Source organism: Miscanthus floridulus, chromosome 5 (assembly GCF_019320115.1).
Source record: "Miscanthus floridulus cultivar M001 chromosome 5, ASM1932011v1, whole genome shotgun sequence".
Classification (NCBI taxonomy): domain Eukaryota; kingdom Viridiplantae; phylum Streptophyta; class Magnoliopsida; order Poales; family Poaceae; genus Miscanthus; species Miscanthus floridulus.
In genome coordinates, this window is record NC_089584.1 from 88,702,416 (window position 1) to 88,728,847 (window position 26,432).

General features: G+C 44.3%; 2 protein-coding genes across 2 annotated transcripts; both read left to right on the forward strand.

Moving 5' to 3' along the window:
- Positions 1 to 5,243: 5,243 nt before the first annotated feature.
- LOC136450198 (protein INVOLVED IN DE NOVO 2-like) lies at positions 5,244 to 11,368 on the forward strand. The gene is made up of 7 exons (XM_066450558.1): positions 5,244 to 5,398; positions 7,656 to 8,579; positions 8,708 to 8,889; positions 9,106 to 9,195; positions 9,285 to 9,572; positions 9,664 to 9,873; positions 10,764 to 11,368. The coding sequence occupies exons 2-7, from the start codon at positions 7,685 to 7,687 to the stop codon at positions 10,986 to 10,988; spliced, it is 1,890 nt and encodes a 629-aa protein (XP_066306655.1). The 5' UTR covers positions 5,244 to 5,398; positions 7,656 to 7,684; the 3' UTR covers positions 10,989 to 11,368.
- Positions 11,369 to 12,060: 692 nt separating this feature from the next.
- LOC136452552 (SNF1-related protein kinase regulatory subunit gamma-1-like) lies at positions 12,061 to 14,697 on the forward strand. Its single transcript, XM_066453160.1, has 7 exons — positions 12,061 to 12,391; positions 12,522 to 12,691; positions 12,898 to 12,987; positions 13,164 to 13,325; positions 13,436 to 13,518; positions 13,916 to 14,104; positions 14,191 to 14,697. The coding sequence occupies exons 1-7, from the start codon at positions 12,238 to 12,240 to the stop codon at positions 14,570 to 14,572; spliced, it is 1,230 nt and encodes a 409-aa protein (XP_066309257.1). The 5' UTR covers positions 12,061 to 12,237; the 3' UTR covers positions 14,573 to 14,697.
- Positions 14,698 to 26,432: the final 11,735 nt, after the last annotated feature.

Here is a 26,432-nt window from a genome sequence, read left to right on the forward strand (position 1 = left end):
AACAGAGGAGCCCGCCGGGCTTGCTGTTGCCGGCCGGAGAAAGCTCGTCGGTGGCGATGGGGTGGCGGCGCAGCATTAGGGGGTCCACGCGCATCCACTAAGGCGCTCAGCTTGGCCGGAGACGACCCAAGGTGGCCCAGCCACGCACGCTAGCTGCAGCCGCGACGGCGGCGCCGGTGGCGGCGAGCTGCAGGAGCGAAGCCGGCGAAACAGCTCGATGGGAACGTGCGGCGCGAATGGAGGAAGGAGTAGGCGAGGTTGGTGGGGCCTGAGGAAAAGCCGGAGCTGAAACGGGGCGGCCATGGAGCTTCGGCGGCGGCGGCCATGGTGGGCGAGCTCTGGCGTGAGCGCACGACACCGAGAGCGAGCAAGAGCGCAGAGGAAAGGCCGAGGGAGTGAGGGCGAGTCGTGCTGGTGCTCCATTACATCGAGTGAGGCGCGGGGCACACGGCAGAGAGCAAGGGCGCATGATAGCCATGTCCACAACACACGTCGTTCACTGAGGCGAAAATCTGAACAGGTGGCGGGCGACGGTGAGGGTGAGGTGGGGAGCCGACTTCGGCCGTCTCGGGTGCGAATTGGACATTGGGCCTAAAACAAAGTTTGAAGCCCGCGAACTGCTCTTCATTTTCATTTAGAGACCAAGGTCATTAGTGCTCTTCAACAGCTGGTAATTAAGCCACAAACTGCTAGTGTCAGCGTATTGACAGCGACAAGCAAACGTTCAAATTGATGGTGAAAACGAGGTCAAACTGGTGCCATCTTTTTACCTGACCTTCTCCATGAACTTAGCTCCAACTTCCATTTTGGGGTCAAGTCAAGTTACTTAACGAAATTTAGAGAACGCGAGACGTCAATGCCGATGGCGATGAATTTCTAGACTTAGAATATTTCTAAGTGCTGAAATCAGCAGCAAATTCGATCTTGTGACCTCGATTTGACTTACTTCCAAGATGATCTAGCTCTTTGTCCAAAAATAAAGTTTGTTCTACATGATATGGACTACAACTTTCATTTAAGGTCCAACCTCAAAACTGGTATAGAACCTACTGTTCTACTTTGACCAAAGTAGGATCACGATGAAGCTTAAATTATCCTTTTTGATCCATTGGAGCATTTTCTTGGCATTTGCCCAACATGAACCTTTCATGACTTTTGTTGTAGAGTTCATCTAGAGTCATTTTGGCAAGGTTGCAAGATTTGGTTGACGATCGAGAATTCCATTCACTTTATAAAATAATTCAAGCAAGGACATAACTCGTCATTTCATGTGACTTCTTGATTCCAAACTTCACGAAACTTTTCCATGGATCAATATAGATGGGTATTGATGTGAGACACATGAAGATATTCCAATAACACCAGCCAAGCATATATCTTGAAAAGGGCCTATATGTAAAGCAAGGGTGCAATATCCAAGTTTAGGTTGTGGCTCATTTTCATAGGTTTGACCTTGACATCTTCATCATTACTTAATATGCCATGTTTGAGCTCAAACCCATTGCTTAACTGGTGGCAAACACCTAGGGTGTTACAGAACCTAAGTATTAACCTTTGTCATGAGTGTCATGTGAGCAAGGTTGGTACATATCAAGTGATGGAGCATGATGATAAAGTCCATGAAGATGGAGATGGACATGTGTTGACGATGATCAAGCTCCAACTTGAAAAGAAGAAAGAGAAAAACAAAAATAAGGTTGATCAAGGCAAATGTATCAAATAGGTTTTTGTTTTGACACTCAAGACATCATAGAGGATGTGAGTGTATTTAGGATCGATAGCCATACTATAGAGAGGGAAAATCTTTGGGTAAACGGTTTATTGAGTGCCACTAGGTGACATGATTCGTGCATATACATTTAGGAATCTAGTGTGCTAACCTTGACCCTTGTAAAATGCCTTGAAAAAATGCTAACACACATGCACACAAGTTCTACACTTTATGGTTAGCAAGTTGGAAGCAAGGGTGAAGCGGATGTGGACCTAGAAAAACAAAAAGAGGAGAATGTCCACGACCGGACGCTGGTCGCGGGGTGACCGCATTCACCCTGGGAGCGTCCGGTCATTTATAGGTGCGGCGCGTTGTCTGGCCGAGACTAAGTAGAAGCGATCGGACACTGAGGCCAGGTGCACCGACGCGTTCGGTCAACCTTTGGTGGGCGCGCGCAGAGAAGAAGAGAGAGGATCGAACGTCGGGGCACGGCCGGTCGCCTCTGACTTGACATGTACGATCATTAAAAAAACACCCCTAGACCCTTACTGGAAATGACCGGACACCGCGTGTACGTGCGTCAGGTCACATCAGCGGTGCGTCCGATCATCTTTTGACTACGCGAGCGATCGGGAGATGATCGTTGAGATCGAGTGGCTCTGGTTCAAACAGGGACACGTGGACGGCCGTAGACAACCGGACGCTGGCCGATCGGACATTGTGGTGCGTCCGGTCAGTGCGTCTAGTCAGTTCGAGAGTGCCCAACATCTCTTTGAGTCTTAGGGCTTTATAAATAAAAAGGTACCGGCTTGGGGCTCACCCACTTGGCACTTTGATATACTTGACTTCCTTATGAACGTAAGCAAACACCTCCCACTCATCTCCATCATTGATTCATCATCATAGTGAGATTGTGAGTGATTACTAGTGTATTTGCTTGAGTGATTACATCTAGTGGCACTTGGGGATTGTTGTGGCTGTGAATTTCTTGTTTCTCTTGGTGGCTGCCACCACCTGGATGGCTTGGAGCAGCGGAGGAGCTTCGACACGTGTTGGTGATTGTTCGTGGCCGGCTCCGGTGATTGTGAGGGGTCTTGCACCTTCCCCGGCGAAGAGCCACAAGGTAGCTCTAGTAAATTGCTCGTGTCATTGAGTTACGTCACTTGTGGGTAGGTTCTTGCAGTGCCTCTTGTGGTGGGCTAGGTGTGTGATACCTGTTAGCCACCGAACCACCAAGTGTTGGTCGACACAGCGGGAACTAGCGTGCCGGCAAGCACGTGGACCTCAGGAGAAAAATTGGTTGTCTCTTGCCCTTTGGTATTCTCCTGATGATTGAATTGGTATTCATCTTATGATTGGTTTATTCCTCAACGTGGCGGTATAATCATCATACTCACTCTTTTACATTACTTGCAAACTAGTTATCAAGCTCTTTTGTGTAATTAGTTTTGAGAGCTTGTCTTGCTTGCTAGTTTAGTATCACCTAGTGGAGCTCTTTAGTGTAGACTTGTTGAGAGCTCTTAGTGAGTAGTGACATAGCTATTGTTTGTGCCTAGTGATCATAACAACTAGAATTATTGAATAGATAGCTTGCAATCCTCGTAGAGATAGAGCAAAATTGTATTTCGCCATTTAGTGTACTAACCTCTTGCTCTAGTGTATTTGTAAAAATTTTTATAGGCTATTCACCCCCTCTAACCATTTAGGATCTTTTAAAGTATCACCCGTATGTTGAAGGATGATACTTAGGCTTACAAAGGGATCGGTGTGGGGTGCTCCTAATCCTGATCCATGAATCCGTTTACTCAATTTGAGGGTATGGGGTCCAGTGGCGGACGTGGTATTATAATTTTGGGTGTACAAAATATTTTTTCCTTTTATTTATTTGTAATCATGTCTAACTCATTATAATCAAACTTTTAACATGCACACTTATAAACTTCAAAATAACTATGAAGTATTTTCAAACTAAATATGCGACGACTACTTTCATAACTTTTGATAACTCACTTGGTGGCTTAGTACATATGGAATGAAAACAAGTCTATATATGTATTTATAGCTTTATGGTGGCAACCTTCTACACTTTTCTATATTTTAGAATATCTCTCATGTTTATCTATTCCTCATATATTTCTCATTACACAAAATATCTAGATCTAGAGTATTCCATGTAGAATATTATTTGCGTTTATTTATTGCCTAGATATTTCTCATGCAAAATATCTAGATACAAAGTATTATATTGTCTAAAGTACGATAATATGTCTTTTGTATACTCCCATTTATTTGGAAAGTTTCTCACGTAGAAGTTTCCTATTCTATAAGATAGTAGGAAGGTAAATGTGTCACACCCCTAATATTTTTTCTAGTATGATAATATTTCTTTCCTCTTAATAAAAGTAATGCTTTTTCTATTCTAGAAGTTGTTTCTAACCCGAAAACATATTTTACTAAAAGTTGTAAGTAAAAAAATGTTTTACCTGTAAGGGAAAAACATTTGTTCCATAAAGGACAACTAGTGTCACGTAAGAGTGGCAACATTCCTCATTTATTAGTTATGTAGTATTATTATTTGTACAATACTTTTTTCGAATGCATAATTGTTTTTATGGTCAAACTATTTCTATTCCTATCCTGTCATGTCAAGCCTTCTTTTGCTCTTGTCTCATAGCGATGTCTTTTTTTTTTGCGATTGTCTCATGGCGATGTCTATCTTTTCAACTTGTATACCTTTGTTTTCGGTTGGAGCTTTTCTATGACTTAACGCCACTATGTGCCTCTACGGCCTTTGTGCCTTGCGGATAATAAACACTCGCTTAGCCAGATTTGTTTAAGGTTGATAAAGTGTGACAATTCTAACACATGAAAGTATTTTGCAACCTAATCTTTAACCCTGTTACAGCATAAAAATCCTCGATAAATTATAGAATGAAAAGAGAGTGCTAGGAAGATTCAAAATTTTCAAGAGATATTGAAGTATCAGTACTCTTTATTAGTTCTTGTTGGAGCATGAAATTTATTTAATGAGTTCATACCATTTTTTTATTGATGATAGCAATGTTCCTAGTTCATGGGAACTACTGTTTCATGTTTAGCACAAAAATATTTAATATTCACTTGGGAAATTGTCACAAGGAGAAAATTATTTTTATTTTAGAAAAATGTTGTCATCGCTTCTTGATTTGTGAAATTGGTATACATTCTTGTGAAAATGGCTTTTAGCTTCAATAGAAAAATATTCAACCTTAATAAAATATAAAAAGTTCTATTTACTTATTTATAATGTACTATATATTTACTAGCCACTGATAATGAAGAGAATAGACATGAAATTTCTGTTATGTTATTTAAAACAAATGTTGTACTAGCCATTGATAATGTCCAATGAAGAGAATAGATACATGAAATCAACAAGAATAATAAAAAAAAAGAGAGAGAAAGAAAAAAAAAACAGAAATTTTCAACGAAACTGAAAAAAAAACGGCCCGCAAGAAGCCCGTGCGTTTTTTTTCCGCCGTCGATGCATAACCTGCTTCCCCTTCCGTCGGCTGCATCCCTCTTCCCTCCTCGTTCTGTCTCTCTCGCTGGCTACCCTCTCGCTCTGACGACTGTCGGGCCGCCGCCGCCCTAGACCAGGTGCTGAGGCTTTCGTTGGTGTCTTCGCCGGCGACGAGCACCCACCAGGTACTCCCACCCCTTCTCTTCCCTTCCCTTATGCTGTGCGAAGCTGAGCACCGAAACCCTAACCTAAAGCTATTTAGCTATTTGACACGCCTCCTAACTTCGAAGTTTTTGCAAAAATTATTGGGTGTACATGTGTACACCCATGTCCCTTTATTGGATCCGCCCCTGCTGGGGTCAACCCGCCCGTTTAATTTTTCTGGCAATGAAGATCTGTGGGCATCGAGGTTTGACCCTCTTCACCTTTTCTTTAAGGACTGTCTTCGCGCTGAAGTTTGCAAACAGAGCAACGGACCTGAAAGTAGCAAGTAGAGATTGCTGCGATCTCGATCGTGTTGCTTTCAACTTATCTATGCATGCAAATCACACCGCACACTAATATAGAAGAGAAAATAAATAAAATTATAAAAAGCTAGTATTGAACAAAGATTAACAAATTACAGATTCTTCAACAAGGATTTGATAAAAATGTTAGTAAGCCATGCAGTTTAACACGAACTGGATTTGATCAAAATGTTATCAGATCTCCTACACCAACACTTGTCTCTTGGAACCAGGAGCTATCTACAAAAGCAAGTGAACAAATATTGAACAATCATAGCCAGTGCATGTAACATTTCCTTGCATAAACATGAAAGATTTGGTCAATGACCACTATCCTCTGGAAGGCTAGTGAAGTCTGCTCTTGAGAGTATTTTCATGCAACCATTCCTAAATGTGTTCTGACAACTAAGCTCAAACAATGGGCATTGACCTTCTGAGCAATGGAGTCCAACTTGCCAAGAGCCTTCTTTACTAAGAGCTCACTTGAGATACCTGAGGATTAAAGCTCACAAAACAAGTTACCAATATCAATCAGTTAGGAAAGAAATAACTCTTTCGTTGGCTTTCAATAAAAGCTGGACCAAGCGGTCTGTTATCTAAAAAAATCAGTTAGGAAAGGAAGATACTGTCCAAGTTGAAGGGTTTCCACATTGACCACATCAGAAAGCTCACATGACAATATCAGAAAGTACATGCACTTGATCAATTTGACCACTTGTCTGACACCCTGCATATCTACCTTACTGTCTAAGAAAAGGGCAACCGACCTAGGGAAGTCGGCAGCTAGCTAATTAGGACAGAATACGATTAATACTAGCCAGATAGGTGGTAAACACAAGGCTTACTCTAACATAGCCTACTATAATGCATGGCGATGTGCAGTACACACTACAGACACATGCCCTTGGTTTTGGTCTGATCCTCGAGGCTCTGATCTGTTGACGCGTGCACATTTTTTCAGAGTTCTTGCCAGGAGAAGCAGAGTTGCATGCCAACTACTTGAAACAATTCATACATGCTACAAATCCTTAATGAAACCAACCAAGTTGAGGTGCTTCAGATATTCACTACACATGCTTAAAGTAACCTATTAGAAGAAAGTTGTGTTCCCCACACAAGTTACAATCTGCTAATAGCCGAGAACATTACCACAGTGAAAACTCATGGCAGCTTGCTAACCAGCCATTATACAAACATGACTTACCCAAACTGAAATCAAGAATAATCCAACCAGACATGACATCAAATTGTTGTTAATGATTCCAAGCAAGATATTACTTCAAAAGGAAGTGGAAAGATTTTTATTTGAGTTTGCTTTCTTGAGGTTCCCCGACAATAGTGAAGGTGGTGGATCCACTTCAAAGAAAGCTGGTAAAATCCACCAAGAAATATAGAAATGAAAACCTAGCATCTCTACTAATCCTCTAATCGGAACCAACCCAACATCTAGAAAGAAAAACGAAGCACCTCAGGGTCTCAGGGAACGGGAAGGTGGAAGGAGGAACCTTTTGGACATGTTCGGTGGTGATTCCGGTGGTCGGTGTCATCGCTTGCGCCTGCATCTGCAGGGGCATCGGCTACTGCTTCTCTTCTCAGCCACGAGCGGGGAGGTCGCAAGTGAGGCGGAGGGGAGCGGACGCCACCACTCATGAGTGGGGCAACCCTAGGGGTCAATTGGGCTCAACAGGGTTCCGACCCTTTGGACCCTCTTCCTGTTGGGGTCAGCCCGCTCCGAACCATGGGCTCAATCTAGGAGCGGCGTGTTTGGGAATGGGTCGACCCGCCCCCCTTGCATGATAGTATGTCAGTGTTCCATGCTTGCTTGTCTCTAGTATTACAAGTTCCGAAGTGCTCATTTGTATTTCATAATGAAAAATTAGTTCGAAAAATAGACTTGAGTGTTGTGTTCTCAATCTTCTTTATTTTTCCTGGTTAGGTTGTCTATATTTCCTTCCCTTTTTGAAAATGGATCATAGTTCTGACGAAGATACAGAAATAAGTGATTCTGAGATTGATGATTATGAAGGAAATATTTATGCAAGACTGATGTCAGGAGATTTAAAGGTAAAGAAGAATGGAGAAAATTACAGTTGTCTCTTCTGTAGTAGCAAGAAGAAGAATAATTTCAGTAAAAGTAGTCTGGTTCAGCATGCCTCAGGAGTAAGTGCAGCACCTAATCGGAAGGCAAAAGAAAAAGCAGCCCATCGTGCCCTCTTCAAATATTTGAAGAATGATCTTGCTAAATCACCTGAACCACAGCCACATGTAATTCCTGTGGAGCCACAACCTCTTCAGAACAGAGATGAGAAGTTTGTGTGGCCCTGGATGGGTGTCCTAGTTAATGTGCCTACTGAATGGAAGGATGGGCGCCAAATTGGAGAAAGTGGAAATCGTTTGAAGGAGCAACTATCACACTTTTGCCCACTAAAGGTCATCCCGTTATGGACTTTTAGAGGTCATACAGGAAATGCTATTGTCGAGTTTGGAAAGGACTGGAATGGTTTCAGAAATGCACGTACCTTCGAAAGTCACTTCGCAGCAGGAGGATACGGTAAGAAGGACTGGACTGGAAAAAAGAATCAAGGATCCGAGCTCTATGGATGGCTTGCGCGGGCTGAAGATTACAATTCTCCAGGAATAATAGCAGACCACTTGAGAAAAAATGGTGACTTGAAGTCTGTCAATGATCTTGCAAAGGAAGGAGCACGTAAAACTGATAGGCTTGTTGCTAATTTAGCTAACCAAATTGAGGTAAAAAACAGGTACTTACAGGAACTTGAATGCAAATACAGTGAGACAACTGCATCGCTTGAGAAGATGATGGGGCAAAGGGAACAACTTCTCCAGTCATATAATGAAGGTTTATGTTATTCTTTTTGGTACTTATTATTTTTTTTCACATGGGTCTAGTTGTATTTCCAGTTTTCTATTATCAGCAGCTGCGAAGTTTCATTTGAAAGATCAATTAATAAGCATAACCATTACCAGAAATTAGCAAGATGCAGCAGCTAGCTCGCAGGCATTCTCAGAAGATCATTGATGAGAATCAAAAGCTGCGTTCTGAACTTGAGGCAAAAATGAATGATCTTGATGTGAGATCCAAGCAACTTGATGAGGTTGCAGCGAAAAGTGATTATGACAGAAGGAACCTTGAGCAGGAGAAGCAGAAGGTGTGTGATTTCTTCCATCTTTTCATCTTTCCCTCTTTAAAAGAATGGAAAGAGTTGATTTCCTTAGTGTCATATTAGTTTGAGACATGTTAGATGATAGTTCTTTTCTGTTAGCAACTTCTTCATATTAGTTATCTTCATATCTTCCATTTTGATAAGGTTGTATCAGTTAGAAATATCCATGCAAATATGTGCTTTGTTTTTGCTTGAACTCAGAATGCTATCAAATCGAGTCATCTTAAATTGGCAACATTGGAGCAGCAGAAAGCTGATGAGAATGTGCTGAAGCTTGTGGAAGAACAAAAAGTATGTACCTTGGCTCCCCCTTCTAAGATATGATGCTGTAGGTTTTAAACAATGTGTCCTATGGTAGTCTTACTGTATGGAAACTACAGAGAGAGAAACATGCTGCGTTAAAGAAGATTCTGATGTTGGAACAACAATTGGATGCAAAACAAAAGCTTGAATTAGAAATACAGCAGTTGAAGGGCAAACTAAAAGTGATGGAACATATGCCAGGTGATGAAGATTCAGCATCAAAGAATAAAATTAATGAGCTGAGTGAGGCATTGCAAGAAAAGATAGATGAACTGGATGGAATGGAGTCACTTAACCAAACTCTGGTTATCAAAGAAAGCAAAAGCAACATTGAACTGCAAGAAGCTCGCAAAGAGCTAGAAAATGTATGTTGTTTCACTAATAAGATCTATGTGACTAATATTGTCCATCAGATTTCATGGTTATTCATCTTTTGTTCTACGGCATGCTCCACAGGGCTTGCTTGATATTTCAGGTGGGCAGGCACATATAGGAATCAAGAGAATGGGAGAGCTTGATCTGAAAGCATTTTCAAAGGCATGCCAAAAGGAGCATACAGAAGATGCAGAAGTTACTGCTGCCTTTCTTTGTTCAAAGTGGGAGGCTGAAATAAAAAATCCTGACTGGCACCCTTTTAGGGTTGTCACAGTTGATGGAAAGGAGATGGTATGAGTCTTCACTTTTAGCTACTTCCATACATGTCCCTAGCTTTGTAGCCTTCTTCCGTCCCACAATAAGTGCAATTATAGTTTTCAAAATTTATCTCAAAATAAGTGTTTCTAGCTTGTGCACCACCGCACTTGAGGGCTTGGTTGCCCTCTGTTTCCAAAGAATAATCATTGCATGTTGGGACACTTTTTATAGGGGCGTATATGTCATTTCCTAATAATACTAATACAACAACAACAACAACAACAACAACAAAGCCTTTAAGTCCCAAACAAGTTGGGGTAGGCTAGAGTTGAAACCCAACAGAAGCAATCAAGGTTCAGGCACGTGAATAGCTGTCTTCCAAGCACTCCTATCTAAGGCTAAGTCTTTGGGTATATTCCATCCTTTCAAGTCTCCTAATAATACTAATCTACCCAAATAATCATAGAACTGCACTTATTGTGGGACGGAGTATAATTTCCTCCCTGAATCGTAGAACTGCACTGTCCTATCTTGTCAAATAGAAGTTAATTTCCTCCCCTGAATCATCAGATCCCATATCTTGTATGAATATTGTTTAGTGCTACATCCTGTACTTTATCTCTCCCTCCCTCTCTCCCAAAAAAAGAAACAAGGTGCGCGCTGGGGGAGAGGGGGGGGGGGGGGGGGGGGGGGTACTTTATGTTTCAGTTGTAACTACTTGCCGTCATGTACAGGCAATGATATGGATGCTGACCTGTAAGCTCATAAGGGGAGCTGCTATTTGTATCCTTCGTTTCCTGTTTAATTTGGTGAACTATGCATCCTCGATCACTATCCATTTTTTACGGATACCTTGCATTTTGTAAACATGCATTGGGTTATACTACCTTATTTAACTATAAGTGGTGCATGCTGTGATGTAGGAGATAATTGAGGATGATGCAAAGCTTCGAGCACTCAAAGAAGAACATGGAGAAGAAATCTATGCATTGGTGACAAAGGCGCTGCTTGAAATCAACGAGTACAAATCTAAAGGCAGTTATCCTGTGGGGGAGCTATGGAACTTCAAAGAAAACCGGAAGGTGACTCTGAAGGAAGCTGTCCAGTTTGTCCTGAGACAGTGGCGAACAAACAGGAGGAAGCGATAAGCTCTCCGCCACTCAATGGTCTTGGCTTTCTTTCCACCCGATCTGAATGCCATGAGTTCGAGAACTAGTCACCTGGAAACAGTAGTATTAATTCGTGATAAAATCGATTGGGCGATACAGCCCTGTCGATCTGTTCCTTGTTGGGTATAAAAGCTGATGCTCCTATTGCAGTATCAGCATCAGAGGACTAGGACGCCGTTATGGCGTTATCCTTGTGCCACCTTTGTAGCAAGTAGTTTGGAGTTTCGTTGTTGAACCTTGTGTTGTGGTTGGCCCTTGGCCGCATGCTCCCTTGGGCTCTGTACGCTGTGCCTACAAAGCTGCGGTGGAACATGCATTGCAGACGCATAATAAAGCATGCTTGGGCTCTTCTTGTGCTAGCTCTGCACTTATGTTGGTGTGGTGAGAATGAGAATAATGTTTGTTGATGGTTGGTGCTGCAGCCGTGGAACTTGAAGGACGTGGGGAGAGCTATGCTGAAGAAAGCCCTGTCCGGTTCATGCTTGTTTGCTTCGCTGTTAAACACCTGACTTTAATGGCTAAAGCCTGTTCGCTGCAAATTTAAGCTGCTGAAACTGCAAAGCTTCTAGTCCATACTACAGTGCTTGGCACGGGATAAATAGCCGTAGGTAGCTGCATCAAGCCGCAGCCAACAGGCAACATGTGTCTAGACCATAAATCACCTCGTCGCATCACATCCAAACTGTACTGGTCACTCTATAAAAGAATGTACTTATAGGTTATGTGCCAGTAAAAATAGTTCATGTTTAACCAATATTCTAATAAATTGTATTCATATTTATGGCTTCAAACCAATTTATTATGAAAATACATTTCGTAAGTAATTTAATGGTGTTTATTTGATACCATAAACATTGATATTTTTTTATCTATAATCGTTCAAACTCAACGTAATAAAACATGACGCTGCGAATTGCACGGAGGGAGGGAGCATCTTCGAACCAAGAGCTACGGCACGGAGGGAGGGAGGGAGGAGCTAAACCGTAGTACAAATGTACAATCACAATCACTGGTCAAATCCAAACGCAACACGTATCCTGGTGTTCCCAGACCGCGCCACGTGTCCCGGCGCACCCGCAGACGTGTCCCGGCAACCTCGCGCGAAAGTGCAGAAGGACGCTGAGAGAGCAGGCCGAAAGACAAGAGTCGGGGAGCAGACCGAGAGAACTGTCCGTGGTACGTCGAAAAGCCGCAACGAGAGTCGGGGAGCGCAGAGATCGCTGGGGAGATGGCGAGAGAAGCAGCGAGCAAAGCCACCGCAAGCCGCGGCAGCGGGGCGGAGGCGGCAGCAGGGGAGTACTGGAGCGAAGCGCTCAAGTCGTTCCTGGACCACATCCCCGTCTCCTCCGTCCCGGGCGCGCTCCAACCCACTGCCTCCCCAGGTATCACGAGGCACAGTTGCTTCCTCCCGCTTCCTGTATCGGCAGGCGTCCGGACGATCGATCCATTCCATTTCCATATACCCGACCACTAAGCAGCTCTCTCGTTCGTGTTTGTTCTGCACGCACGCAGCGGTGGAGGTCAAGCTCGACGGCTCCGTCCTGGGCGCCCTCGACGCCATGTACAGCAGCAACGCCGCGGGCGCGGTGATCGTCGACGTGGTGCAGAGCAGCTTCGGCAAGTACGTCGATCGCGATATTGGCTTCCTTGAGTTCTCGAGCCTAGTCCTGTGGGCACTTGAGGTAACGTACCTGACGACGATCTAGGAGTATATGTTTTTCAAGCTGCTAAATTGTTCAGTTTGCCGGCGGAGAACAGAACGGCGGTGCTCTGAAATTCGTCTTATAGATAGATCATGTAGCCTGTTTTGTGAAGAACGAACGATTATTATCTTTGGTTGGCATCTGATCTTGACAAATTCATCTGCTGCGTCGTTGTTCGTTCATAGGAACTTGGAAAAGTGGAAAGTAAACCAACAGACAGTACTTCTGATTTCCTCTCTAGTCTGAAACTGCATCATCAGATTGCAGAAACGAAGGTACGGCACTACATATCAAATGTCACCCTGAACTTATGTTTGTACACTGGAATGGATGGAACATATATTTTCTGAATATCCTTCTCTTAGCGAAATAGGACGAGTGCTATTAGCGATGAAAACTGTGATTGTTTAGGTTTTTAACGTTGCGGCTGTTACTCTGATGAACTAAACAGATCGCCTGGCTAGCAAAGCTGTCTCTTTGGGAGCCCTTCTTCCCTGTTCGAACCCACGACACGCTCTTCCACGCGATGCTTCTCTTTTCGAAACACCACAGGCTTAACGTGGCACCTGTTGTTGAGTCGATGAACTCAAGTGTTATTGGATTTGTCACACAGGTAATTGCTGCCTTCCTTGATGCTCCTGTCACTGTCAGTGCTCTTTTTATGCTCAGTGATTCTGGATACAGAACTCAATCGTGATGCTAATGACCGACGCGTTGCACTAGAATGCAGTGATGGAGCTGCTTCTCCAGTCAAGTGGCCTTGAGTGGCTTGATAAAATTGCAGACAAGCAGCTTTCTGAATTTAGGTAAGCCCTGAGCCTGCATAAGAAGTACGTAGTTTAGTGCAGTTGGGTGAAAATAGTTACCATGATACCTAACTACTACTGTACTATTTAGAATACCTTGTATGTATGCATCATAAAAAGGAAGCAACATATATAAGGAAGTAAACTGCATGTATGAGGTATGCTTTGTAGTGCGAACAGGTCAAAATGTCAAATGCTCCGTAGGTTTCATTAGTTTCTTTTTCCTGGAGTATGCTATAAAAGAAATACCTTGTGTGGAAACCTGAAAAACAGTCCGCTAAATCCGAACTAGTCAAGTGCATGAGCGAGCCCATACCTGCATGGTGCTCACCATGTATGGTACCACCGCGAACATAAATTATGTAAATCTAAAATGACGCATTTGACTCGTCGGCAGGTTTGCATATGTGAGGAAGCCTGTTTTGGTGTACTCAGATCAAACTCTTGCTGATGGGCTGCATATTCTCTCAAAGGAAAAAATGGGGGTTGCAGTCATTGACAGGAAAACCAGCTGTCTAATTGGATCAATACAGTGCAGTGATCTCTACCTGTTTCTGGATGATAGCTCCCATTTCAGTAAGAGAACGTAAGTACTGTCATCTCCATCTCCTTACGGCATATTCTTCGAAATAATTAAGCACGATCCCCCTCAACACATTTCCTGATGCATAGGACAACTACTTTGGAAGAACTCATCAACCTGAACAACAAGGCCGACAGCAAATGCAGCACCGCTGAAAATTCATCTGCACCTGGTGAAAACATCCTCGCCCTCAGAAACAGGCAGCCAAGTATGGTGGGCCTACCAGCCACCAACCTGAAATCCGACACCCTGAAGCAAGGGATGGAGAAGCGGACGACTTCAAGGAGCAGCTGCAGCTTCATCGTGGACGAGCACGGGCACGTCGAAGGGGTGGTGACGACAAGGGACATCATCTCCGTGTTCTCCCCGCCGTGCATGGACTCGAGGATTGACGGGGGCACATTCTTCTCGGCTGAGCTTGAGCAGGCTGTCTGCCGCGTTGAGAATGGGCAGATTTTTCAGAACTCCTAGTTTTAAACAATCGGAATGCAGGGAGGCTTTAATTTGTTGCGTTGAGGAAGATAGGGGAAACAGAAATGCTATAGGGCACTCGAGTGGCTCAGAGTCTGCCAGCAAGCGAATTTGTGGCCGCTCGATCTGATTTGGGCCTTGTTTAGTTACCCTCCAAATTCCAAGTTTTTTCACTCTCTCTCCATCACATCAATTTTTAGTCACTTACATGGAGCATTAAATATAGATAAAAAAAATAACTAATTGCACAGTTTAGTTCGAAATCATGAGACGAATCTTTTGAGCTTAGTTGGTCCACGATTGGACAATATTTACTAAATAAGACGAAAGTGCTACTATTTATCAGGTTGAAATTATTCACAATCTAAACAAGGCCTTGGTTGAGATCTTCTGGCGTGGGATCTGTTTCTGGCCCTTCTTTATTTATTCTTCCTGTGACAAACGGGTCCTACCCTTTTAGTCCAGTGTGATTTGAGGTTTTTAAATTTGTTGGATGCTCCTGTGGACGGCCCAGGTTTATCTGCTGCAGTTACGATCAGTCCCTACTAGGCAACCTAGCCTGCCTGGATCAGTTTTGGATTCTTAAAATCTAGTTTTTGCTCTTAGTTTCTAAAATCTGGATTTTGAGGAAAAACTGGTGTGGGTGTTTAGATCCTAGTTTTTAAGAATCTGACTTTATTTATTGCTAAAAACTGGTCTATTTGGATCCACCCAGTTTTCAAAAGCCAGATTCTTAAAAACCGATAAAAATTGAAGGAATTTAAGCCTTCGCCAACACAATTTAAGTCTTTGTTTGCAGCATGATCTGTAGTTCTGCACGAATGAAAGAAAGGAACGAAATGTACGTACGTGTTAGCAACTCTATTGTGTATGGTCCAAAAATGGGAAGCAACGGCCTCGCCTGTCACCGAGCCCGTGAGGAGTTCCAGGCCCAAGAAGCCCAGTAAACGCTACGCTAGGAACGAATGGATACATATAGGTAGGCGCTTGCATGTCTCTGTGACCTTTAAAGAGAACATAGAAGCGAGAGAGGGTACCAATGTAAGAATCAAATTCTGTTATTCTCCTAAAAGCATGCCTCGGAGACTATCATGCCTCTTTCTTGTGCTCTACTACTCCTTTCCAATTCTCCTGCCCAACTACTCCGCCGATATAGGCATGTTCGCTTGTCTGAATTCTGAAGGAATCTGGATGGTTTGAAGAAATGCTGGATGAATTTGTGAGAGAAAAACACTGTTTCGGATAAAAAAATAAATAGATCAAGCCGAATTTAAAGGTACGCGAACGGAGCCATAAAGTGGTATCAGATACGATCAATTCCTGCGGCCTTCCGGTCGTGCCTGTCTTACACCAATCCATCAACAGATCGGGTTGGTCTAACTCGTTGTAAACTGTGAGCTGCAGTTTGGAGTCATATTCAGTAATCCCCCTCTCCGATTGGATCGATTTGTGGTGGTTGCCGGTCTGGATCATGCCACCGTCGCCGATCATGACCACTGTACCCATCTTCGTCGTCGTCGCGACGCCATGAACCGTGACACAAAGCTCATCCTTGACGAGCTCAACAATGGAAGTGCCACCGCCCGGACGTCCGGATGGATGCCCTCGTCCGGTCGCCCACGCAGCACTCGCTCGCGCCAGCACGTCTTCGCCAGCGTGCCCCCGGACGTCTCCCGCGCCGCCCGGACGACGCCTGCGTCGCCCGACTGCGTGCGAGGACCGCTCATGCCCCTCCCGCTTTCCATGCACGTCTCCATTTGCAACACCCGATCTACTTTTAAAACATTAAGATGCAGCATTCACAACATACGTCTGAAGATAGATGAAATACTTGAACATGCTTCCGAAGCATTTGCAAAAGCACCTGGAAAACACTTGAAAAAACATTGAAAATACGCAACATCCAGATAAAACACTTGCAGCATATGTGTGAAACATATGCAACATCTAAATAAATACACTTGCTACATACGTCTGAAAAACAGATGAAACATAGGGAACAAAAGCTTGCAACATATGTTGTACAACTATTGCAACATATGCAACATCTCAATCTGCTTTTACAACATCCGCATAAAACAATTGCAACATACCTCTGAAATATTTGAAATATACACTTACAACATACGCTTTCAACTCAACATCTTTTTATTGCTTGGGAGAAATGGAGGCTCGTCGGCATTTGAAGTTCATCGGTGTAGAGGCCACCGATGGCGCGGAGCGACCGGCCAAGGGGGACGCGATGCCGTCGAGCGCATCATAGCCGCGCTCTACGCCCCGCCACAGGCCCATTGAGGCGCCATGAGAACTGGATCTAGATCCACGCGGTGGGAGGGTGCCTGCCGCCGCCACCATCGGTGGGAGAGGGGAGGCGATGAAGCGCCCCTGGTTATCTAGGAACTCAAATGTGATACAATACTAGTCCCAGAAGGCTAGTAACATATTTATTACATCAGATAAGTCTCAGTCTACTAGTCTCGACAAGCGTGGGCAATGAAGACATGCCACGATTAGAAGTAACCAGAACATAATATAGGTCCAACAGACCCATAAACAAAAGAAATCGCAGTCAAACATCTGACGGGTCCTAATGCCACGGGCTTAGTTAGGTGTAGACATGACCTTACTTGAACGCAGCTTCGGGATTGAAGTTCGGATCTTCCTTTGTTCAACAAAGCAAGGGTGAGTACAAAGTACTCAACAAGTCCAACCTTACCCTACGGAAGGGGATAACAATACATGCATATGGATATATCAAGGATAAGGCTTGGTTTCATTTGCAGAAAGCTATCTTTAGACACATGCAGGGTTTCATTTCATAAATACATTTGCAAAAGACATATTCTCCATATAAAAGAGTAATTCTGAAAAGGGGTTTGTCACAATTTTAAGTGTTACTGAACCCTTTGTTCCCACAACACATGGTCGTTAACCATTCGATTCTAAAATCACACACACACTTATGTTTCCACTCATCCCAACCCATCTAGTTGTTGAACCCAAACTATAACCCGTCCAAGACCATGGACACGGCTATCTAGATAGATTTTACACTCTGCAGAGGTTGTACACTTTCACCACAAGTAGAATACCGTAACTTAACACCGTCGTGCAAGCATAGATCCATCAGAGCCATTACCCTCCATAGCTGAATACTAGTGCTCTCCACGGGCACACTAAGGCAACAATATCATAATACAATAATTTATAGAGCTCATTACATTTCATACAATTCCTCAGTTTCCACATACATCTCTTAGTGTCCCGTTGCACACCTGCCTCCAAGTGATTGCCATACCAACTAGGGGGATTTAGACTAAGGCTTGCCACATACAAGGTCGAGTGGTTGTACGATAAAAATGAGTTAGGTGAGATGAATCATCAACTCAGTCCTTAATCGAGACAGGGCGGACATCTTCACGCTTAATCACAAAGGTACAAGCCACAACACCATGGTATCCCACAAAAGGGATCCGATCCGCCCCATCTCTAGGGTAATCACCATCTATAACTTATTCATTAACCCCTTAATAATACCCACAACTTATCCTCACCATTCACACAGTTTTTATTTAAAATTATTGTATTTAAGAAATCATAGTGATGAGTATCCATGATGGGTACCAAGTCCTAAGCATTGCTAAACAATAATATTTCGTCATAGCATAATATTTAGGGGCTCTTGCATCCATACCCCTATTTTATATTGATATTGTGATTTTACCCCTGTTTTTTTAACTTTGTGAATTTGCCCCTGCTTATTCAAAACAAAGCACCACTTTGCTCCTATTTTGTCATCCTTCCCTAATGGTGTTAACTTTTGTACCAAAGGATAAATATGCCCTTGTGATTTTGCCCCTGGTTTTTAGGGCTATTTGTGATTTTACCCTTAACTTGGAATAAGACACATATACTGTATTTTGAAAAAAATGGTTATTATATTTGGTCAATTCATATTTAATATTGGAAAAATTATTCATAAATCACATGTTGGGTGTCTATAGTAGTCCTGTCCTGACTATGATACCAAAAAGGTTAGGAGCAAAATAACAAACGAAATCAGCAAGTCAAGTCCATTGTTGCATTCCGGCGAACACCTTGCCTGCAGCCTGTGCTACTTGCCAATGCCGTTTAGGCGAACACCATGCTCTTGTTGCCATCGCCGCTCCTATTCTTGCTGCTCGATCACTGCTCGGTCGATGCATGCAACAGCGTAGCAAGGTGGTGTGACGCAACTCCAACGACAATTGCTACCTTCCCTTGCGGCGCTCAGGACAGTTCATACCCTACAGGAAAAGAGCCTTCTCATTGGATCCCTCCTCCACCTCCTCTTGCCGGAGATGGGAGGCTCCTGCTGGCTGTTCCAGCCCCTCACGAGACCGTGGCGCCCTCCTTGCATGCGGCCGCTCGACCGCCCGCCTGCCACGCCCAGCTATGCGCTTGCTGTCGATGCCGCAATGTCCGCCCAGCTACGCGCCTACGCACCCACAGCGCAGCGCCGGCCGGCCATGCCGCGACGCCCGCCCAGCGGCACCCGCCGCGCCGTGAGCTCGCACGGCCGCAACGCCCGCCCAGTCACGCCCCCGATGCGGTCGTCGCACCCGGTGCTACACTGTACAGTCTTTTGCTAAAACACTGCATGAGTATCATACTTATGTGTAAATGTGTGTAATATAGGGTGTAAAGCAATATACAGAACTTAAAACGTTCATCGGAAACACGAAACGAATGCTATATTCCATGTCGCGTTGTATCACTTAGTGTTCTAAATGAATTTTTATTGAACGAGATGCTATAGAATGCCCATATGAAACTTTGATAAAGTTTGTAGTACAAACTTTGTAAGTGGTGATGAAATACTTGCGGTCGAGAATGAGATTCGCTAGATAGCTTACTTAATAGCTTGGAAATCGAAGTTGACGCGAATTCGAACAAAAACTTTGTCATTTTCTTAAGTTGGAAAATGAGTTTGATAATTTTTATAGGAGAATCGGGTTAAGTAGTGGCATGGTTTTAGGGTTTGTTTTAGTAGTTTGATGTACCATCTCGAGCATTAAATAGTTGGTTTAGCAAATGGATCATCGAGTTGGATTTTTTACCAGCTTTAAAAATCGTGCATGGCAAGTTCCAGACGGTGTCAGCGTCTAGACGCGGTTGCTATCTTGGTTTAGCTCGGCGTCGTGGCTCTGGCTTGCCCAGTCGTGCACCCGCCCCACCGCTGCCGTGCCCTGACGCCTGCACCCGCACCACCACTGCCGTGCTCGTGGAAGCAACCACACAAGCACACGCACGCGCACAGCCGTGCAGACCCGCACCGCCGTTGCCATGCACTAGCCGCTCGGCCACCACCGCCGTCGCCGCGGGTCCGCTACTCTGGCCAGCTACTTCGCCATGTTGCTGACCCCACGCGTCGCGCCACTGCGCTGTTGTTAGCCGTGGTCGTTTGGGCGAAGTCACCGCGTGCGCCCTACCACCGTCGTCGCATCCGCCTGGCCGCTCTGCCACCTCGTGCCCGCCTGGTGGTACCGTGCGCACGTGGCCACATTTGGCATTGCCCTCACATCGCCTTGCCTCGCATGCCTTGTCGTCGTGTCGGCGCTCGACGACGCTGCGCTGCTGCCTCCTCTGACCAAAGCCATGTCACTACAACGCGTTGGGCCGAGCCACTGTCGGCAGTTTACGAATTATGGCCGTGCGGCCCACCATCCTGAGCACGTTGGCTGTTTCCCCATCACCCTGTAGCCGTACGTGTTGTGCACCGATTGATAGCCACGTCCTGCCATGGAAACAGTAGGTAACTTAGCACCTTAGTCGGTAGGACTAGCTTAGTAACTAGATAGATGTATTTTATTTTAAGAGTTGTTGTTGCCATATTACTAAGTATTGCATCATCATTTCATGCATGTAGATCACGAGTTGGTAGAGTTCGTGCCCGTGGACGAACATGATTACGAAGAGGTCATTGAGGAGTACGAGGAGGAGATCCTTGTGTAGGAGGGAGCCCCGGAGCCTTTTGGTGCTGACTTTGCTGACCCACCGCCAGTCCAAGGCAAGCCCCGATGCATAACCCTTATTTTAAATGATCACTAAATATATATGATGTGCATTTACGTTACAGACATTTTATGAAAACTACCTGTATAAATATATCTATCTATGAGTCCTACTAGTATAGGTCGAGTAGCTGCTATGCTCAGGATTTTGGTAGCGTGAGTAACCTGTCGTTACTCACAATAGGTAATAATTATGACCTATTGTGAGTAACGACAGGTTATAGGGTGATGAGGAAACGGCCAACGTGCTCAGGACGATGGGCCGCACAGCCATAATTCGCAAACTGCCGATGGCGGCTCGGCCCAGTGCGCCGTAGTGACATGGCTTCGGCCAGAGGAGGCAGCAGCGCAGCGTCGTCGAGCGCCGATGTGATGGCAAGGCAGGCGAGGCAAGGCGACGTGCAGACAATGCCAAATGTGGCCACGTGTGCATGGTATCTCTAGGCGGGCGCGAGGCGATAGAGCGGCCAGGCAGATGCGACGGCGGTGGCAGGGCGCACGCAGTGACTTCGCGCAAATGGCCATGGCTAACAGCAGCGTAGTGGCACGATGCGTGGGGTCAGCGACATGGCAAAGCGGCTGGCCAGAGCAGCGGACCCACGGCGACGGCGGTGGTGGCCTAGCGGCCAGTGCGCGACAATGGCGGTGTGGGTCCGCGTGGCTGTGCGTGTGTGTGTGTGGGTGCTTGCACGAGCACGGTAGTGGTGGTGCGGGTGCGAGCATCAGGGCGTGACAGCGGTGGGGCGGGTGCACGACTAGGCAAAGCCAGAGCCGCGATGCCAAGCCGAACCGAGACAGCGACCGCGTCCAGACGCTGACACCGACCAAAACATGCCATGCATGATTTTTAAAGCTACTCAAAAATCCAACTTGATGATCCAATTGCTAAACGAACTATTTAACGCTCGAGATGGTACATCAAACTACTAAAACAAATCCTAAAACAATGCCACTACTTAACCCGATTCTCCTATAAAAATTCCCAAACGTCGCTTCGTCAATCCATTTTCTGACTTACGAAGTTTGTACTACAAACTTAATCAAAGTTTCGTATGGGCATTCTATAGCATTCTCGTTCAATAAAAATTTGTTTAGAACACTAAGTGATACAACGTGACATGGAATATAACATTCGTTTCGTGTTTCCGATGAATGTTTCAAGTTCCATATATTGCTTTACACCCTATATTACACACATTTACACATAAGTATGATGCTTATGCAGTGTTTTAGCAAATGACTATACAGTGTAACACCGAGGGTGTTACAAATCTACTCCCCTAAAACAAAATCTTGACCCGAGATTTCATGTGCCTAGCGTGGGAAGGAGATAGAAAGTACATGTCAACGTAATAACTACTCATCAGAACTAGAGAGAAGGTAGGGGTAATGCTTCAATATATAGCTCTCTTGTTCTCACGTGGCCTCATCCTCTGAATGATTCTGCCACTCTACCTTGTAGAATTTTACCACATTGTTCCTTGTCACTCTTGATAGGGTGCTCAACATAAGTCAAATCAGGCTAGAGTGAAAGTCCTTCAATTTCTACAGCTTCATCAGGAACCCGCAAACATTTCTTCAATTGCAATACATGAAACACATTGTGTACCACAGATAAAATATCGGGAAGCTGGAGACGATAAGCAACTGGGCCACACTATGCCAAAACCTGGTAAGGACCCACATATTGAGGGGCTAGCTTGCCATGTATACCAAACCAATGCACCCCTCTCATAGGAGACACCTTGAGATACACATAATCTCCAACTGCAAACTGCAAGGGCCTTCTTCGCTTGTCCGTATAGGCTTTCTATCGGCTCTGAGTTGCCTTCAAATGACTCTGAATAATTACGACTTGCACTCTATCCTATTTGATGAAATCTAGCCCAAAGTATCCACGGTCTCCCACTTCAACCTAGTTGAGTGGTGTCCTACACTTCTTGCCATATAGAGCTTCAAATGGTGCCATGCGGATGCTCTCTTGGTAGCTATTATTGTAAGAAAATTTAGCTAACTTCAGGCATCCATCCCACTTCCCAGGAAAAAAAATGGCACAAGCTCTCAACATATCCTCGAGCACCTGATTCACCCTTTTAGTTTGACCATCAGTTTGTGGATGATAGGCCGAGCTTCTGAGGAGACGAGTACCAAGACATTGATGTAGTTGCTCCCAAAAATGAGAGACAAAAACTGACCCTCTATCAGAGATGATAGTAAGGGGAACTCCGTGTAGGGTCATAATCCGATCAAAATACATCTCAACATACTTCTTGGCTACATAATTAGTGTTCGTAAAACTGTCCAAATTGGCTAGCTGGCACTTTCTTCTTCATCATTGTCCGCCTGACTAGCCTAGAGTTAGCCAATGGTTGAGCAGACTAGGCTGGCTAGTTCTGAGGACACTCTCGGGCATAGTGGCCATCCTTGCCACATTTGAAACAAGCGCCAGGCTTGTTCCCCAATCCTTAGCGAGGTGGGACCTGCTATCCCTAAGGCTGCTAGGGTTGCACCTACTAAGTGGGTGCACGGTACAGCGTGGAAGAAGTCTGAGAAGTATGCTGGGGCTGCCGAAACAAATGCCTGCCTGATGATTGATAGGGCACCCATCAAACAACCTGAACCTTCTGAGTATGGGGGTGGCTAGAACACCCCATAGTCACCTGCTTCCTCTTCCACTCTGCCTGGGAATCCCGCTGCAAGCCCTCCATGGTGATGACAACATTCATCATTGCCCTAAAGGTCTGATAGTTTCCAGTATACAATTTCTCCTAAAGACTACAAGAGAGGCCGCGATAGAAGCAGTCCCTCTTCTTCTTGTCTATGTCCACATGAGTTCCAGCATATTGGGACAAGTGATTGAACTTATTGACGTAATCCATCACTGACAAACTACCTTGCTGAAGGTCCAGAAACTCAGTCAGCTTTCTGTTGAGGACACCAGTAGGAATATAAAATGACCTGAATGCTGCGGTGATCTAGCTGTTGCATGGCATTGAAGGTATCCCACCATGCACTCACGGACCCCAACAACTGCTGCGCTGCAAAACACACCTTCTGCTCATCAGTCACGTTGAGCAACAGGAACTTCTGCTCTAGAATGATAGATTTAGTCATGAAATTTGTACAGTAGGTTTATTAGATCATGTACTCACTGTAATTTCTGTAGCACTAGAGTGGGTTGATAAATAGAATAGCTAGTACCCTTGTTTTATCATATATAGAGTAAATTGGTATTAAGAGTAAGAATACCTTTAGTTGCTAAGATAATATATGTCATGCTTCATACTTGTTAGTGGTAATAATAGGTAACTTAGCACCTTAGTCAGTAGGACTAGCTTAGTAACTTGATAGATGTATTTTATTTTAAGAGCTGCTGTTGCCATATTACTAAGTGTTGCATCATTATTTCATGCATGTAGATTACGAGTTGATAGAGTTCGTGCCCGTGGACGAACAAGATTACGAAGAGGTCATTGAGGAGTACGAGGAGGTGATCCTTGTGCAGGAGGGAGCCCTAGAGCCTTTTGGTGCTGACTTTGCTAACCCACCGCCTGCCCAAGGCAAGCCCCGGTGCATAACCCTTATTTTAAATAATCACTGAATATATATGATGTGCATTTAAGTTACAGGAATTTTATGGAAACTACCTGCATAAATATATCTACCTATGAGTCCTACTAGTATAGGTTGAGTAGCTGCTATGCTCAGGATTTTAGTAGCGTGAGTAACCTGTCGTTACTCGCAATAGGTGATAATTATGATTACTCATGATAAAATGGTGGAAAGAAAAAGTGGTGACCGGGTAGGGATATGGTTTAGGTACTGGTGGGTGTAAGAGGTTGTGTCCTACGGCCAATAGGGCATAGTTTGGTTACATTTTTCCTTGTCTGTGTCGGTTAAGGACCGGTCGTTGCATAAGTCTCGAGGCAAGTCACAGATTTATTATCCCGAGCACATACTTGGGTATGAGCGCAGGGAAGACTTGTTGCTCCCTTGTCGTGAGTTCTGGCTCTTTCTGGACTGACTGATTGGAGGCAGGGATGGTGGAGGTCCTTGCACCGAACTAAGTCTGAGACTTAGAAGCGGGGGCTTGGAGTCCAAGTTTGGACGGGGACCTGGACCCCATGATAGGAGGGTGATGGGTTGGTCTTGCTTGTGCCTGGGGTACAAGCGAAATGTGTGTTTTCGGGATACCCAGCTAGGGGCATTGATTCTCGAATCGCTGGGCAATCCGGTATGGCTTGTTTTGGGCAATTAGGGGTTTATTTCTTGTCCATCCGGCCGCCGTCGCATCGCTACTGGAAGTCGTCGGGTTCCTCTCGATGGCTTTCGAGATCGTTTGGTGGCTTGTCAGACCGAGGAGAAGTTGTTGTCCGTCTACAGATCGATTTCCAATCTAGAAAAAGCTGCTATCCCGTGATGTCCGTCTAGGTCCAGGTGGAGAAAAATTGGCCCCGTTCGCTTCGCTGAAAAAACAAGCCAAAATACTGCTCCGACTAATTTGTTGTGAGAGAAAAACACTGTTCCAGTTGAAAAAATAAGCTGAAAAAGACGAATTACAAGAGAAGCGAACAAGGCCGAAGATTCTCCGTCTACTGCTGCTCTGGTTCAAGCCACTGGTGTGACACCTTCCATATAGTTTAGTCCTTATTTTATCGGATGTTTGGACATATGTATAAAATATTAAATATAGATTAAAAATAACTAATTACACATATTGCGACTAATTTGCAAGATAAATTTTTAAACATAGTTAGTCTATGAATGGATAATGTTGTGCAACAATAAAGCTACAGTATATATAATAATAATGAATTAATTAAATTTAATAAATTTTATCTCACCTAGTATCGAAGACTTTTATAGTTTGTTTTATTATTACTATTAAACCTCTCGCGTGACACCCGAGAGTGATATTCTAAACTTTACCACTGCATTTAGGTGGAGAGCCTACATGCACGCGAATCGAAGGCTCCATCTGCTGCCGCTGCATTTGCATATTTGCTTGTGGTTGTGAAGAAAAAAGTGAAATTTGCTAGTGCACACGTGAAGGCTACCAGAAACTTTCTTTAGTTCATTTATTGTGTACCAGGCTGCAGGGTTCTGCTAGGGTTACACAGAGTAACGTACCTAGATTTCTACAGATTATATTTTCTTCTGGTCACTCATATTATTTCTTCACCATATCCATGAAGTATGATCTTCCACTACTGGATTGCGACACAAGGTTTGCTCTATGGCAAGTCAAGATGATGGCTATTCTTACACAGGCTGAAGTAGGTGATGCTCTTGATAAATTCAGTAACAAAAATTTCAAGTCTTGGACCGATGAGGAGAAGAGAAAAAGTCATAAGACCTTGACTCAAATTCAACTTCATCTGTCAAACAATATTTTGCATATCACTCTGAAAGGTTCTTGTTTAGTTTTGGTAATTGAGTGACAACCTTAGGTGGACTAATTATGTTTAATATGAGATACACAGTTGATTAGTCCATAGGTACTTGTATGAGCAACTCATGCCATGACAGTGAAGATGGCTTGGATTTATTGCAAGGCTCACACATGTGATGAAGGAGCTCATTGCATATGAGATATGACATTGAGTCATGTGACTAAGGTGAAAAAGATTAAGACAAGACTTGGCTCGACGGACCGGTTGCAAGTGTGAAGGGCAAGTTGAGTGATGACTTGGCACCTATGGACCGAAGCAACGGTGAAGAGCAAATGATGTCAAGATCGATGAACCAATACGGTCACATGATGAGGATCATATCATTTGGTGATTGGTTGGTGCATGTGTTGCATC

What these genes read in the sequence shown, in the direction of transcription:
- LOC136450198 (XM_066450558.1), top strand. Translation starts at nt 7,685, where the DNA reads ATGGATCATAGTTCTGACGAAGATACAGAAATAAGTGATTCTGAGATT. An exon ending in TTGAGCAGGAGAAGCAGAAG is followed by an intron (nt 8,890 to 9,105) that starts GTGTGTGATTTC and finishes GCTTGAACTCAG; the next exon opens with AATGCTATCAAATCGAGTCA. An exon ending in CTCGCAAAGAGCTAGAAAAT is followed by an intron (nt 9,573 to 9,663) that starts GTATGTTGTTTC and finishes CATGCTCCACAG; the next exon opens with GGCTTGCTTGATATTTCAGG.
- LOC136452552 (XM_066453160.1), top strand. Translation starts at nt 12,238, where the DNA reads ATGGCGAGAGAAGCAGCGAGCAAAGCCACCGCAAGCCGCGGCAGCGGG. An exon ending in CCAACCCACTGCCTCCCCAG is followed by an intron (nt 12,392 to 12,521) that starts GTATCACGAGGC and finishes GCACGCACGCAG; the next exon opens with CGGTGGAGGTCAAGCTCGAC. An exon ending in AAGCAGCTTTCTGAATTTAG is followed by an intron (nt 13,519 to 13,915) that starts GTAAGCCCTGAG and finishes ACTCGTCGGCAG; the next exon opens with GTTTGCATATGTGAGGAAGC.